Here is a 15,911-nt window from a genome sequence, read left to right as displayed (position 1 = left end):
CAAGTCCTATAAAAGACGAACTGCAAAATTCTACACAAATAAAGTAAATCTATAGAATTAAGTAACCAGCAAACCTCAAAAACCATATGTAACCATATAAAAATATAAACAAATATACTTTGAGTTAAAAAAAGGAAATGGGTCATTCTTGCGGATACTTTCAACAGCGATGGACACAATGGCAACTCTAGCCAAGCAGAACAGGAGAACGCGAGCGGGACTGGACGACACACAAACAGGAGTAAGTACTATGGATGGCACGGAGCAGACTTGGCATTTCTCTGCACCAGGTGTACCCGTCGACTCGCACGAGGAGCAGACTACTCGATTCGCGCGAAGAGAATTTTTTCGCACGCCGTGAAAACGCATTAGTTCGGAGGTGCGCGTGTGTTATTTCTCGAGTGCACGGCGGGTGCACCGTGTATATGAATGAAAAATGAGAAAACTAATAACCTACGCGTTGTCTACTTTATATTGGAAAAAAAGTTCAGTCACACGTGTTGAGTAGTTGATTTTCGTGCCATAATGACTAGAAAACAGAAGTATTGCAGAGATTTTACGCCGCAAAAAATGCTCAAGGACCATTATTTCATCTTTACAGACAGTCTCAGTTCTATTCAGGCTCTTCGTCGGTGAAAATTGCAAAACACTCTCCGTACACGTACAGGAAGATCAGAATGTTTTATCCGAAAAATCTTATTAGATTACCTTAGTGTGGATTCCTTTTCATTGCTCCATTCCAGTTAATAAGATGGACACTTTGGCTAAGGTGGGCGCAACAAATGGTGATATTTATGATAGACCTACAATTGCCTACAATAAGTTTTTCCAATTTTCTCGTCAGAGTACGCCTTCAAACTGGCAGACCTCGTCCTTTCACTACCTACGGGTTAGACGCACATCTACTGCGAATCAGGTTCACAGATAGTAATCAATGCGTTTGTGCATTGAACCATAATGACAATATGTACATTTTGGTGGTTTTGGTGGTGCTGAACTCCAAAGCACCAAATCGTTACTTTTGGATACCCATGTTCCTGTTTATGGTATCCTGGACCAAGGAAACAAGGCATGAACGATGCTGATTAATGACTTCCGTAATACCCCGATTTATTTAGATTGTGCCAGTGGGGTGAAATTGTGCCATACAAACCCATTGTATGTAGCCAACTCATGGCGACCACAAGACCAAACTTTTTTGAATAAGTTCCCTCCAATATTCAATCAAGAAAGACTAATCTTCTGACCAGGATGAGATGGCTGACAAGTCACGGCTTAGAAGTCACAACCTCACAATCTGATCCCGCCTGACGGTCCTTGAAAAGCAACAAAGTGCTCATCAAACAACAAATCGAATCGCGTGGTAATTAAAAAAGAACATGCTAGTTTTAGTTTTAGGCTTAGTTCTAATTCGCTTGCCCTTTATAAGACATCCTAGAAATAGGATTTATCTGGTTTCTGTAGGAATAAGTAGAAAGAAATTTTAAAAAAATTTTCGAAATAAGTAGCAATTAGGAATATTCACTATTCTTCTAGTGTATGAGCATCTAACAACGTGGACCATACGTGTTCTCCGTCGTTACTCTCACTATATTTTTATTCATACCACAAACCTGATACACTGACCTGAGAATCCAAGAAAAGGACATCTTGAATAAAATAAAAGATGTGAAGAACTGGCAAAGAAAAGCTGCGATCGTTTGCAAAAGGCTGTAAAAAGCTGAAAAACTAGAGTGGCTGATTAAAGTTCAGTACCCATTTTTCATATATACATTTACCATCATGCATCAGTTGCATTTGCGACCAACATGTTATGACCAATGCGCTTGGGTCAGAAAATCTCTGGAGTGATATTGCCACTGTCGCCTCGTCAGCCAGTAAAAATGCTTAGAATATTCATTTTAATGCTGGGAAAAATTACCATAGCTTTAAAAATCAATCGCACTAGCCATGGCAATTATATGACGGACGCCGCGTGCCATCGTTCGGCTTTGCGGAGCAAAACTTCGGTTTTAGGTGTAAAACTTCGGCTTTCTCTTTTGCTGAAGTGTAAACGATTCGTTTTCCCGTGCAGAATGCATGGCAGTGAGCAGTTGCTTGTCAGGTGTAGCGTAAATGAATCGCGCGCGCGGAGTCCTTTGATTCCCGCGTAGTGCAAGTGAAAAATACACCTTGCTCTTTGGTCGCCCGGAGGAGAAAACCAAGTCTGGCGCGGAGGGCCCAATCGAGTCGGCAACGGATGTACAGGGCGGAGGACTTGGACATGCTGCGTGCAGGCGGCCGGTACCGGTGTTGATCCAAGCATGTTATGCTTCACCATTTACTCAACCGAAACCAATGCAGGCTCCAGCCGATACCCCCCAGCTGCTAGTGGACTACCAATGGACAGCGTCGAAACAAATTCTCAAGCATCCGCTTGCTCTCCGGATCACGACAGATTGGTAGGCAGAATTTAAACCTATCAAGATTCTATTTGCAGTGAATTATCACGAGTTTACGTAGCGGGAGACTTTAAAAATTAAGATTTTTTTCACCAAACGGTAGATTCAAACTGGAGAAAATGCAATTCCAACACGCTTTGTAACTACCAACTTCCTTAAAACACAACCTCAAATTAGAAATGAAACCGGATCTCATATATTTGCAATTTTATATGTATTTTCTGAACGGTAAGCAGTCTACTAGATGCTGCTGAAAGTTTCTAAGCAGCTGTATTCTTTTTGACGGTAAGAACATCCATTTTACGCAAATATCGCAGGAAAAGCAGTCTTCTGTGTATATTAGCCTTGGCTAAAAATTGAATCTATCATCATATTTTTAGTTCTAAAGCTCAAATCCAGAAGTCGCACGGTCGTTTTTAGTTTTGAGTTAAATCGCCAATAACATCACCGAAATTTTGATCATGTATTATCGTCGCAGCGCTAAATCGAAATCGCGACTTTCGTTGCGCGCGACTTTTCGCTGCGACCTTTAATATCCTTACGTGAGAAGTAGTGCGCTGTATAGCACATCAGATGCGCTATACAGCGCACTATTTGCGACGTAAGGTATAATGTGAGGCATAAGAGTAAAATCAATTGTCGCCACTCGACAACTACAATTTTAAACTGAATGGATAATATCCTTACGTGAGAAGTAGTGCCCTGTATAGCACATCAGATGCGCTATACAGCGCACTATTTGCGACGTAAAGTATAATGTGAGGCATGAGAGTAAAATCAATTGTCGCCAGTCGACAACTACAATTTTCAACTGAATGGATAATAAATAAATTTGTCTAACCCCTAGGTTGCATTCTTTACACGGAAAACAAAATCTACCCAACCGGTGGGTACAAACTACATGATGTAAACATTATACAACTCACGTGTTGGGTAATTTTGCAATGCGAACGCTGAGTCATTCCAACTCAATAGATTTCAAACTCTAGCTCTCACTCAATGGCGGTGTTTTGATATAAAGCCAACGTTGAGTAGTTTGAACCCAACATTGGATGAAAAATCAAACTGGTTGAAAAATTGAAAACCTGAGTGATGAAATTGATTTCGTGAAACTGGTAAAGATTTGTGAATATTGATAGTTTTGGCACTGAGTTGGTGATTTTAAGTGACGAACAGTTTATGTGCATCAGTTTGTTAATAATAACCGTCGATTAAAAACAAGATTAATAATGATTTGTGAGAATGGAGCTGAAGCGGAGGCACTAATAGAGAAAATTGATGAAGCCAGTGATCGCAAATTGGAAGGTACTTGAATAAATATTAAGATAAGTTTTATAGATTGTTTTTCAATTAAATTCTATTTTCAAATAATATTAATTCAATCGAATCAAACCACCCAAGATAAAGTACAAAAGAGTGAACTCAACGTTGTGCATTTTCGACGTGTTGATACACTTAGTGCTATACACCTACTATTAAATTAATCTACAATCACTCAAAATTGGCTTCCTGCACCGAACGACTCCGTTGAGTAAAATCGACATGAATTTGGGTACTTTTCGTTTTCCGTGTTGGAATCCTGCAAAATCCTTACCAGGGCTGCCAAGTATACAGATTTTTCTGTATTATATAGTTTTTTTTGAACACGATACAGAAATGATACAGAATACGGAATTCATACAGAATTTTGATTTATAATACAGATTTGTACAGAACTTCTGCATCGAATTTTTTAAGTTTCGGTTTAAGATCGTGATGTTTCAAAAAATGTTCGAACTAATGAACTGTTAGCTCTACCTCACATACATTTCATCCGAACATCAGTTTTCTGTTTTCCGAATGCGTTTCCCACATAACCGCCAAACTGGACGATTCGCTTCAGGCAATCCGAGAGTGACGTTTCATTGCTTGTACGTTTGTTGTTGTTGTTGTTTTTCAAGTTGCAAAACCAAACTACAACCGAACACGAAATTTTTTTAATGTCGGAGAAAAAAATCTCTAATCGTCCATACGGGACGAGGGAAATTTTTTCTAAGTCTAAATCACACCCCTCAGCCCGTTTCCGCATCACATTTTTCGCATCCTCGAAAAAATCACATACATTGCCTACTTTACAATTTAAATAACAATATATTGTTGTTTGGAGGATGATAGAGCAACCGATCGGACAACGTTTGTTTTTCACGCTTTTCGATCCGGATTGCATCCAAATTGCGATCTCTTGAACAAACCTGAGGCTGATCGCAACTATCTCGTGAATTACCTCATCCACAGTACGCAGTGTTGTTGCGAATAATTTTGTAAGAGAGAAAAAGACAGCAATATTTTTGCTTTGTTATCTCGGTTTTCACAAGCCGAATAAGAATTTTTATAGAACGAGCTTTAAAATCTGTTTACTCGTCCAAAGCGGAATATTTGCGGCTGATTGTATTTATGTTGTATTTGCGTTGACGATAACCAACGCTCTTCTTTTGCCGACAATCACACTATTCTTTTACCCTTTTATTGCTTCTGTTTGACTCCTGCTGGGCGTCTGGCATTTAACTAATTGCTTTTTTTTATTTCTTTTGTACATCCGACATTTGGCTAAGAGGGAAAACTTTGGAACAAAAATACCTGATTCGATTGCTTTCATAGAAAAATAAAATTCGGCTATAGACCAGAGTATTCTTTCAGGAATTTTACCCAACTTTTTCACGGTTTCAGGTCGGATTCCAAGCCCAGTAAACCCAAACCCGAGCGCTTGCAGGAACGGCAGGCACACGAGCAAAATACAGAAAAATACAGATTTTTTCACGGGTACATACAGATTTTTCAAAATAAAATCTTGCGGCTCTGATCCTTACTTGTCTGGTGATGTCCGATTTTTTCAACTAATCGATTAATTGTTATTCGATTATTTTGTTCGTGTCCGCTAATCGGACGGATATTCGATAAATCGAGATAATCGATTATCTGATTGCGTGAGTCCTACGTTCAAAAATAAAATGTTAGTGCTGACCAACAGTCAGTTACCAATAAACTTGATCTCTAGATTTTACTGACAAATCTGGCAGAAAGCTCTAGAAATATTTCGTGGCCTACCTCTTGATTTCGATGTACGAACTACGAAGTTGGTTCATCGAACAAGCCTATGATCGAATCTCTGCTGCAAATTCATTGTAAAATAGTGTAACACCTAAACTTTGCTTTTTTGCATCAAAAAATATTGTACAACTTTACAACATATTGAAACTTTCTTTAAGAGACTTTTTGGCTATTCGGTTTGAAATCACATTATTTAATATATTTATTAGTTCAATTAGCCTAATTCTTTATGAATCTCCGAGAAAGAATTTTTCCGATTCAATTAGTTCTTCAGTTTTGCAATTGTGCATTCGTTTGCAAGTGATTTTGCTGTACGAAAAACTTTACACTAGATTTAAGTGATCGAATCCTATATCCTAAACATTAGGCAAACAAATCAATAAATAGGAAATCAACCATATAAATTTACTTGTTAACGTTTGGAAAGCGAGAAAAGAAACATTTATTTCAAAAATGCTAAACATTCGAATGACAATGAATGGCCCTAGACACCCTGTGACGTGAGTAGGTGCCGTCAGTGAAATCATGCATCCTCTCCTATCGACTGTTAGATTAGGAACATTTCTAGGTGGGGTCCTTGGAGCCGATTTCGCAGCTTTGTAATCGTTTGACCGGCTTTGCTGAATAGACTTCTGAAGGAACGGATGTTCCTAGAACTGGCATGTATTTCATCGGTATTTTATGAAGCGTTGGAATCTGTCCTTGAATTCGGTTCCATACTATAATTGGGTCAGAATTCCTTGGTGCCAAATTGCCATGCAAATACTGCCGTAACTCCCCGGGTAATCTAACCATATGGTTGATGTTTTTGTATCTTGATGCTTCTCTAGCAAGAGTACCGTGGGCAGCCCACAGGTCATTACTTGGTTCGATGTTGACTGGTACAAGTTACTCCTCTCTACACTGCTTAGTAATTTTTTGCTTCATATTAACTAAAATTATATTAAATGTGACATCTGTTCATACAAAGAAAAGCAACATTTTTCGTCATACTCACCAATCCAAGAAATCGTTTTAGATGTGTTCAGTGTTCACCTCTCAAAATCTGCCAGAGATAATTGGCATATTTTGTTAGCCTGACTTGCCTCCTGTTATACCACTGCGTGATGACAAAATCAAAAATATTTCATTTCGTCATTTTCGCATGCAAAAACAAACAAAATATCAGCAACACCGTCAACGCGAATTTGTGCGGTTCTTGCATGCGAAAAAGAGGGAAGGAAATATTTTAGCTCTGGCACTCACACATATTTTAACAATTGCTTATGTGAGTTCGCGTTAGTGCGAAAACCCCTAAAATCTTTTCTAACTTCGTAGTCGCGACGCCAAGTGTTTTGTTTGTGAACACGCAAAAAAAAAAAGTTTAGTTTTCGTTCGTGCGGGCATTTTTATAATTTTGAATGAAATATTAACGTCGCAGCACTAAATCTAAATCACGACTTTTGTTGCGCGCGACTTTTCGCTGCGACTTTAAATATCCTTACGTGGGAAGTAGTACGCTGTATGGCACATCAGATGCGCTATACAGCGCACTATTTGCGACGTAAGGTATAATGTGCGGCATGAGATTAAAACCAATTGTCGCCAGTCGACAACTACAATTTTCAACTAAATGGATAATATAAAATAAGTGAGAACAGAGGTTTCGAAATCTCTTGTGTTTTCGTCACCGCTGACATAACCAATTTTCCCATTTTTGGACAAAGTTGAACTATAATCGAACAATAATCGGGGTCAACTATTCGATTATTCAATAATCGAAAAGTAGGTTAATCGGTTAAAAATTAATCGAATAATTTTGCAAATAATCGAATAACTCGATTGATCGAGAAGTAAACGGACATCACTACTTATCTCGCCATATGGCAACATTGCTCACCAAAATGGTATTTATTTGTCATGCCGGGTAATTTTATTCAATAAATTGACAATTTAGTGTTTGGTTATATTAAAATTGAACATTGAAATTGTGCTTTCATCACAGAAGTTAATTATAACAGCTGCTCTAATTTGCTTTCTAACCATATGGGTGAGTACTAGTGATTTTTGTAAAATAAAATATACCTCGTTCAATGCCTACAACTATTATTGTAACTATGTACTTTGACGTTCATTTTTAGCCAAAACAAGCACTTTTGTGTTTTGGAAGAGCTTAGGGTGGGCACCTTTTGCAAGTTATGAAAGTTTTCGAAAAACGATGTTTCCCAACTAACTATCTGACGGAAAGGCAAATGCTTAGCCAAAATGCAACTTTAGTTACTTTGGTTGTACTATGCGAAGTTCTTCCATTAGTAATATTTTCGTCCTGAAAGAACCGGAAAGAAAAGTTTATAAAAAAATAATTTCTAAAATTCATATTCAATTCCAGTGGACTTTTATTTCACATTGTAGGTGGTAAGCTGTATTACCAAAAAACGGGCCCTAGACGGGGTCACTAATATCATACATAGGATTGCCATAAAACATATTGGTTATAATAGACGAAAGCCCAAAGTGACCAAAGGCCAAAGCTCCGTTGCGGGACATCAATTGGCAGAAAAATGCTGTTGGAGGAAGGGGGTATTGTGGATCTCGTAATTACCGAAGTGATGTAAGATATAATGTATTAAATATATTATAGCAAATTTTTTATTCAACTGGCCAGTGCCATCCTGCCCAGGAATAAAAAAATGATATTGCGATTCTCGATGCAACACGATAAAAAATCTACACGCTATTATGAAGTGATTTTTGTGTTTTCACTACTTGTCGAACATTTCAATGTCAAGTATCGATTCCTTCAGTCGACTTAACCCTCTCTTTACCATGGTTACTCTAGAGCACCACAGGTTTGGAAGCGAAAAGCCTTTCGAAATATTTACCAATGCATAAATATATTCTTGAACAATATACTGATTGTTCAAGAATATATTTATGCATTTTGAGTAGGATTGGTAAATATTTCGACAGGTTTTTTGCATCCAAACCTGTGGTGCTCTAGAGTAACCATGGTAGAGAGAGGGTTAAGCCTGTAGTACACTCTTTGTCTAATGGTCAAATATTTGACCTTCTGACATAATGGTCAAATTTATTTGACATCATGGTTGTCGTTTGCCCATGTTTGCCCCATGTTCAAATTGGAGAGTGACAAATAATTATCTCTGACCAAATTTTTATCTGTCAAAAAGTAACAAATATTTGACGCTCGGTCAAAGAGTGTACTACAGGCTTTAATACAAAACAATGAAATTAATAGTAAATCACTTCATTTTGCATATTGTAATATGCTGCGTGTTGAATTTGAAATGCTTGTTGTATTGATATTGTATTGCTAGCGCATGAAAATTTAGTTAATGGTTCCACTAATTGGGTTGTTTAGCTACTCAAGGATCTCTGATTTTTATATATCAGCTAAAAGAGTGTAATTTTCTGAGCAAAACGTGATTTTTCAAAGATTCTATATCATTGTCCTTCGATTTTCAAATGAAGAATAAAAATCGCTCTAAATCGCTACAATGATAGTTGTTATATAAGCTAACTGTCATTGTAACGATTTCGAGCAGATTTCAAGCAGTTTTATTTCGTGATTTAAAAATTGAACGACAACGATAGAAAATTTTGGAAAATCTCGCTAAACATGTGAAAAGGGCCCATGTGCCATATGTAAACAAGCCACAATTTCACGTTTTTCAATGAATACAAGCTTAATCTACTCGTACAAATAAGATTTTTTGATAAAAAGTGAGTTCTTTTATCAATAAATCTTATTGATAAGAGCAGATTTCGCTTGTATTGATCAAAAAACGAGAAAATTTGGCTTGTTTACATAACGCACATGGGCCCTTTTCACATGTTTGGCGAGAAATCACGTGTTGCTCAGAAAATGCAGCTTTTTCAGATAATATAAAAAACTGATATAGTAAAACAACCCAATAACATATAGATAAATAGCTATTTTTGGAATATATAGATTAACTTATACGTGAGCTTTCATTTTATGTTTTATTTTATATATCACTCATGACGAACTACATACTTTCTTTAAATAATTATTTCGTTAAATAATGTGTAAATACTACTACCTGTAGTTCAGGATTGGCGGACGCATAATCGCGGAGTAGGATATTTAGTCATTAGTTTGATCCGCACAAGTCTCGTGTGTTTCCAACTGACTGAAAATATAGCAATTTCCTCTTCCATTTCCTAAATGGTGTGTCGGTTGTATCGGTCAGATCGATTCCGTGACCTTATTATTATTAAAGATATTAATCAAGTCATTTAAGACTTTGAGTTAGCCCGTTGCATCTTATGGAAGATAGACTGTAGAAAATTCATGAAAATTATGTACGTGATGCATACAAAATCAAATATACTGAATGTATTATGCTTCAACTCAATGCGTTAACTCTGATGCTTAAGATGTAGGTACAAAGAAAGTGATAATGCGATATGGAAAAATATAGGTAAATTATAACGACATTATAATCACATAATAAGATTTGTTCGACTCCAGGGTAATGAAGCCGGTCTACTCAGAGGTGGACGAAGGGTGATTCGAGATGCAGGCAAAAATTGAATTCTCATTGGATTCACAACGGATGGAATCTTTGAATTTTCCGGCAGTAGCAAACGGCACCTGAAATGTGGAAGGCTCTGGAATATTTTTTTTTAAGTCCAGTAAATAAAGTTAAACCACAGACTAACAGACATAATACTTTGAACAAATTATCGATTAATCCATCGTTCGGATGATAACAGTAGTTTATGTAAGTAACACTAGCACCACCTACTGTCGTGTTCGCGCTGCGCCCTATACAGTAAAGTCGCTTTTTACGCGGGGGATACGTGCCGCGTAAAAAAAAACCGCGTAAATTCCGGAATCCGCGTAAAAAACCGCGTAAATTCCGGAATCCGCGTAAAAAAAAACGCGTAACTCTCGGAATCCACGTAAAAAAAACATCGTTAATTTTGCATTCCGAGTGAAGGGAAACCGAAATCCGGGCAAAAAAAAAATACCGCGTAAATTCCGGAATCCGCGTAAAAAAATTGCGTAAATTCTGGAATTCGCGTAAAAAAACGCGTAAATTCCGGAATCCGCGTAAAAAAAAACGCGTAAAAAGCGACCTTAGTGTATTTCGACAACAGCGCTAGCGTACGTGCATGTATCAAATTGGGAACTAAGAAAAATGTACACTGAAAAAAAGTGACACGACATTATAAAGTGTTTTGCACTTGAAATCGCCCTACTGGTCAAAACATATAGAATTCATAAGCGAAACACTTTAGAATTATTCATCGTGCAACACCTCATTTTCAAAAGGAAAACACTTTCAATTCTCGTGTTATGACATTGAGATTGAGAATATCAAATGATTGTTTACCGAGCTTCGAATGATTTTTATTCGATTTGAAAATGATAAGTTTTACATGAAAATGATTGCATATAATGTTGTTTTATTTATAAAATTTAAAATTTTAATTTTACTATACCTAATTATGCATCACCAAATACAAATTTTCCTTCTCTGTTGAAGAAGCTTGTAAAGCAAACAAAGAATTTTATTAATTTAATTTAATTAATTGATGTTTTAGTAAACAAATACTTGCCTCTAGCGTAAAGATGCTTTCATCAGAATCTCTGTAATCATGTGCTAGAAATACAAAATAAGATTGGAATTCGATTCTTTTACGTGACACAAATCACTTACCTTGCAAAAATTCACAGATGTAGTTCGGAAAATCGCCACAATGACACTCGCGGACTTTTCATCTGTCGCCATTTTTCGACTTTTCAGTACAAACGGCTCTTCTTTTGACATATAAAAACAGAACAAATCAACTGAAAGTGCTTCGCACAAGATAATCACTGTGATGAAACAGTGGGGCAGATTTAAGTGCAATTCATTTGAAAGGGATGTTGGAATCATACGTAAATGAAGTGCGGCTCATAGATGTAAGTTGATGTGTGCGACAACTTGAAACGAAATTGAAAAATAATTGAAAAATGATTGAATTCGATAAAAAAAATTCTTCAAATAACAATGCAGAGTCATTTTCATATCCATTTGATGAAACACTTGTCGCGCGACGACTGTTATTTGAATGAAAATTTGAAATGATCGTTTTTTTGTGGCAATGGAGCTTGGTTTCAGTGTTACGTCTGTTAGCCTGTGGTTAAACGTTGCTTAAAAAGCAGTTATCGCGATTACGGAAGAAGGAAGAAATCTCTATGGTCCGGCTGTTGACAGAAAACAGAAAAAGGGCTGACCGCAAGGATGACTTGAGTGGTGATAGACTCGTTACTACTACACACTTAAAATTTATTGCCGAGAGCTCAACAGCTGAAAAATTCAGCGAAATGTTTAACAAACTTTCGACAGTACCTTCAAGAACTTCGGTGAACGAAACGTCAATACTTGCTGGTTTACGGTAGATCGATACATTTGCTGAATGTTCGTCGAAATATATTGCTGACATTTGCTAAAAAATTTGCCGCGCTCGATCAGCTGTTGAAAAGTTTGCCGAGACAAATTAAGTGTGTATGTTGCAATCAGTTTATACATTTGTTGTGAATCACGTGACATTGAGGTTAGAACGAAGGGGAGCTGCGTAGCCGCAAGGTTACAGAGTCCGCTTTGTCAAGCGGATGGTCATGGGTTCGAATCTTAGTAGAATCAGGCCATCCGATGTCAAAAAGGACTTAAGCATGGGTTTATTCTCAGGCTCCCCACTAGTTACCCTTCCTTTACGCTGAAATCTACAAATACCTTTGCGTGACTTCCTCTTAACAAAAAATAAGTCCCTTTTATCAATAAAACTGGCCAGAAGGACGCACGACGAAGCTTCTCCAGGGAATTATAATTGGTGATATTTGGCAAGAGGAACGAGTATCGGTATAGTAGAACAGTAAGCGTGTAAGGAAGAGTAGTACATTACGCACAAGCACTGATGAACAATAATAATAAGCATGCCACTTCTCAATAGAGGTATTGCTATTAACAGAAGTGCGGGATACAGCAGACACCCGGGCATATCTCACAATAGATCTACGATTCTGGTCGCAGTGAGGAAGGCCCATACAGGAAAAAAAAGCTTAGAACGAAAAATATGTTCGTTATGCTCGTATTACAAGTGATGCTTTGAAAATAAAAAAAATATATGAACAAGCTTGAAACTCAGTAATTAGGGGGAAAGCTCATCGAAACTTCCGGCCCTCTTCTTAGCATAATGCGATGAAGAGCCAGGTGAACACCCACCGATTACCTGTCGATCTTCCCAATTCGGGAGAGGTCTGCACATAATTATCTCAAATCATAATATTTCGCTCATCATATCACAATTGCGATAAAATGAGCGAAACGGAGATAAGGAAAGCATCGGCTACAGGGCCAAGTCCCCCCCGACTGGCGCTAAAAGATGAGCGTGGAAGAGCTATTGTGGGAATTCTCCCATCGTGACTGGGTTGATTGGAATGAAATTTTAATTTCCATCTGCTTCAGGACCTGTGGTTTACTTAACCCTCTCTTTACATGGTTTCTCTTGAGCGACATAGGTTTGGATGCGGAGGGCCTTGGGGGGTATTTGCCGGTCCTGCTCGGAGTGCGTGGATGTGTTTTTGAACAAACAGTTTATTGTTCGAGTGTTTATATATGCTTTTTGAGTTTTTCCGGGGGGCTTTTTGTTATTAGTTTGAAATCATCATTATTATTTTTATTTTATTGTTATAAATGTTTTACACAACATAACACGCGACGTGTCTCGGGACAAAACACTTATGGTTCTTACAAACGAAAAAATTAATTTACCTTTTGAGTCGACCGATTTCGGGCACGATATTGCCCATCAACAGGACATGTCTATGAAATTTCTGTGTTCCAGGTATAGGTTTTGCTTGACTTCTAGTTCCTCTGACTTCTAGTTCCTCTGACATTTTTGTGTACCTACTGTTCTTTGCATATGTAGCAGAAATTTAATTTAGTTATACATTTGTCTGTTTGTCGAACAGCCCAGTCGTAAAGTTCTCTTGGAGTTTTAATAGTATTTCCGAAATCTCGGGCAAGACTTGCTCTCTTTGCCATTCGTTTGAGAGTACCTCCGATTGCGTCACAGGGACCTTTCCCATGTGATGTTGCGAAAATGTGCCACTCTACTTCTAATTTATGCCTTAATTTTAAATCACACTGGCTCGCAATTTTTTTTTGTTTTTACGATAAGCAGCTGCTCCATCTGAATAATTTTTGAGAAATTTTAAAGAAAATAATTTTCTGTTTCATGAAATCAATTAATTTTGATATGAATAGCTGGACAGCCACAGTATCATGCGTCAAAACTTATGATATTACAATGAAACTTACATTTTCTAATTTACCATCCCTCTTATAATAAATTTCAAATGGATGAATTGTTGCTTGAGAGTTATTCCAATGATAACCCTGAGCTGCATTTTGGATAACAAATGAGTAATTTTCCGAAAAGTTGCAAATCACAAGAATTTCACCTTCAGCCAACGAATCTTTTCTGTCCTTAAGAAATGAAGACTGTTTTTTGTAAATGAAGTCATGAGTTATAAGCTTATCAATTTTCTCAACGAAATACGAAATAAATTCGTCAACAGGCTCTATAATGGTTTCCAAGTTGCAACGATCAGTGGTCACCCATTGCTGAAAAATAATATCATCGTCAATATTTTCCTCTAATTGTGAAAGGAGTTCTTCTTCGACAGTTTGTTTGGAGGAACATTGCTTACAAAAACGCAAATATCAATCTGATGTCCTAATAGAAATATTACACAACATTTTTTCCATTATTTCTGCCTGTGATACTACTTTTAAAGTATTAGACATTAATTTAACATGTTCGTGTATTGTGCATACACACACGTTATGAGTCCCGGTACTATCAAGAAATATACAATGTTTGGGCCGCATTTGTGTAAATAAAGTAAAACCAATTTCAATACCACTACATGTCTCTTGAAAATCATGTACGCCTCTTTGAGAGACATCATTAAAAGACGTTTTTGAACATGTTCTTTTTTGCCATTTCAAAGCTCAGACACAAAATCGTTAGTTCCTGGCATAGGTCTACTAATGTCATCATTGTCAAAAAAAATCTATTACCGATTTTTTATCAATTCCACTGATTCCACGCCCACATTTCGAATTAGGGGTACAAAGTATACCTTGATCGTTAACAAGTGTTTTCATCTGTGTCACTATGTATGGCGACGGATCGAATTCCTCCACTATTTTAGCGATGGACCACGATTTTGGTAGTACTGACAATATTTTTACCTGGTCATTCCTGCTTGTAGTAGGAGCTTTAAATTCCTCCAATAATTGCATAATCATTTCATCATATGCTTCCTGCTTAGCCATGTACGTTTAATCTTTGCCGAATATGTTTCGTCGCACTGCCTGCGTGATCTCCGTAGATTTTTTAACACGATAATCGGTACTTCTCATGCTCCTGGTCGAAATTGGGGAAACTTCCAGTGTTTGCACGATGCTATTAAATTTTTCCACATTGTACGAACCCTGCAGCTGATCCACTGAAGCGATTGACTGTAATGATGGAACTGACGGTACTGCTTCTGAAAAAATAAGTTTGAAAAATATTTATACAATTATACGTGCATATTATGGTGCGTTAAAAATTAACTTATTGCATTTGTTATTATTTCTTTAAAAGTAATAACTAGACTAGAGACAGTGGTAGTTCGCGGCAAAAAAGTTGAAATTTCGCGGGTGGCAAAATAAAAAATATTCAAAATTCGCGGTAATTTCGCGGCAACTATTTTTACACAAAATACTAAATAAAGTAAAATTTTTCGTAACAATAAGAAACACCTGTTTTATTTAATTTAACATACGGTAATTTAACCTACGGTTCATAATTTCTTTGCATCACTGACTATAAGAACATACCGTGCTGGATCGAAATCCGTACACCTTGATGTTTTTTCAGTTTTAAGCATTAAAAATGAAAATTCATATGATAGTTACATGTACATGTTTTCATAAGAATTCGTACTTTAGTGAACTCGTTTGTCTCTGAATCTGCATGGTAGAATGAATCTTTCAGCATATTTGGATTCAGAAGACGTTACTCTAGAAATATAGAACTTGAAAATTGAAGAGCTAAGTTGAAACCTACCGTGGGAGACTGAGAAAATCAGGTTTCCATGAAAATACGTACTTTAGTGAATTTAAACTCGTTTTTCTCAAAATATTTGCATGCTAAAATAAATATTCCATAGCGTATTGATTCAGGAGACCTTACCGCAAAAATGTAGAGCCTAAAATTTGAAGAACGATTTTCTTTTTTGAATTTTTTAAAAATACGTAGTTTTGTGATTTTGTACTGAAATAATTTGGAAACTTCAAAATTCACTCTTACATACCA

At 36.9% G+C, this 15,911-nt stretch overlaps 1 protein-coding gene across 7 annotated transcripts in view; it reads left to right on the top strand.

Annotated features, from left to right (window-relative positions):
• Positions 1-7,276: 7,276 nt before the first annotated feature.
• Positions 7,277-15,911, top strand: part of LOC129726104 (anoctamin-1) — a 72,692-nt gene continuing 64,057 nt past the window's right edge. Inside the window, exons 1-3 of one of the 7 annotated variants that reach the window (XM_055682753.1) lie at positions 7,277-7,557; positions 7,649-7,685; positions 7,920-8,118. In XM_055682753.1, coding sequence (XP_055538728.1) covers positions 8,069-8,118 — 50 coding nt within the window. In that variant the 5' untranslated portion in view covers positions 7,277-7,557; positions 7,649-7,685; positions 7,920-8,068. Of the gene's footprint in view, positions 7,558-7,648; positions 8,119-15,911 lie in introns of all 7 variants that reach the window. The other 6 variants (XM_055682752.1, XM_055682751.1, XM_055682749.1 and 3 more) reach the window with 6 other exon arrangements.

The sequence above is a fragment of the Wyeomyia smithii genome, chromosome 2, assembly GCF_029784165.1.
Source record: "Wyeomyia smithii strain HCP4-BCI-WySm-NY-G18 chromosome 2, ASM2978416v1, whole genome shotgun sequence".
Taxonomy (NCBI): Eukaryota; Metazoa; Arthropoda; class Insecta; order Diptera; family Culicidae; genus Wyeomyia; species Wyeomyia smithii.
The sequence above is the reverse complement of the archived record's forward strand: the minus strand, read 5'-3'. Positions and strand labels throughout refer to the sequence as shown.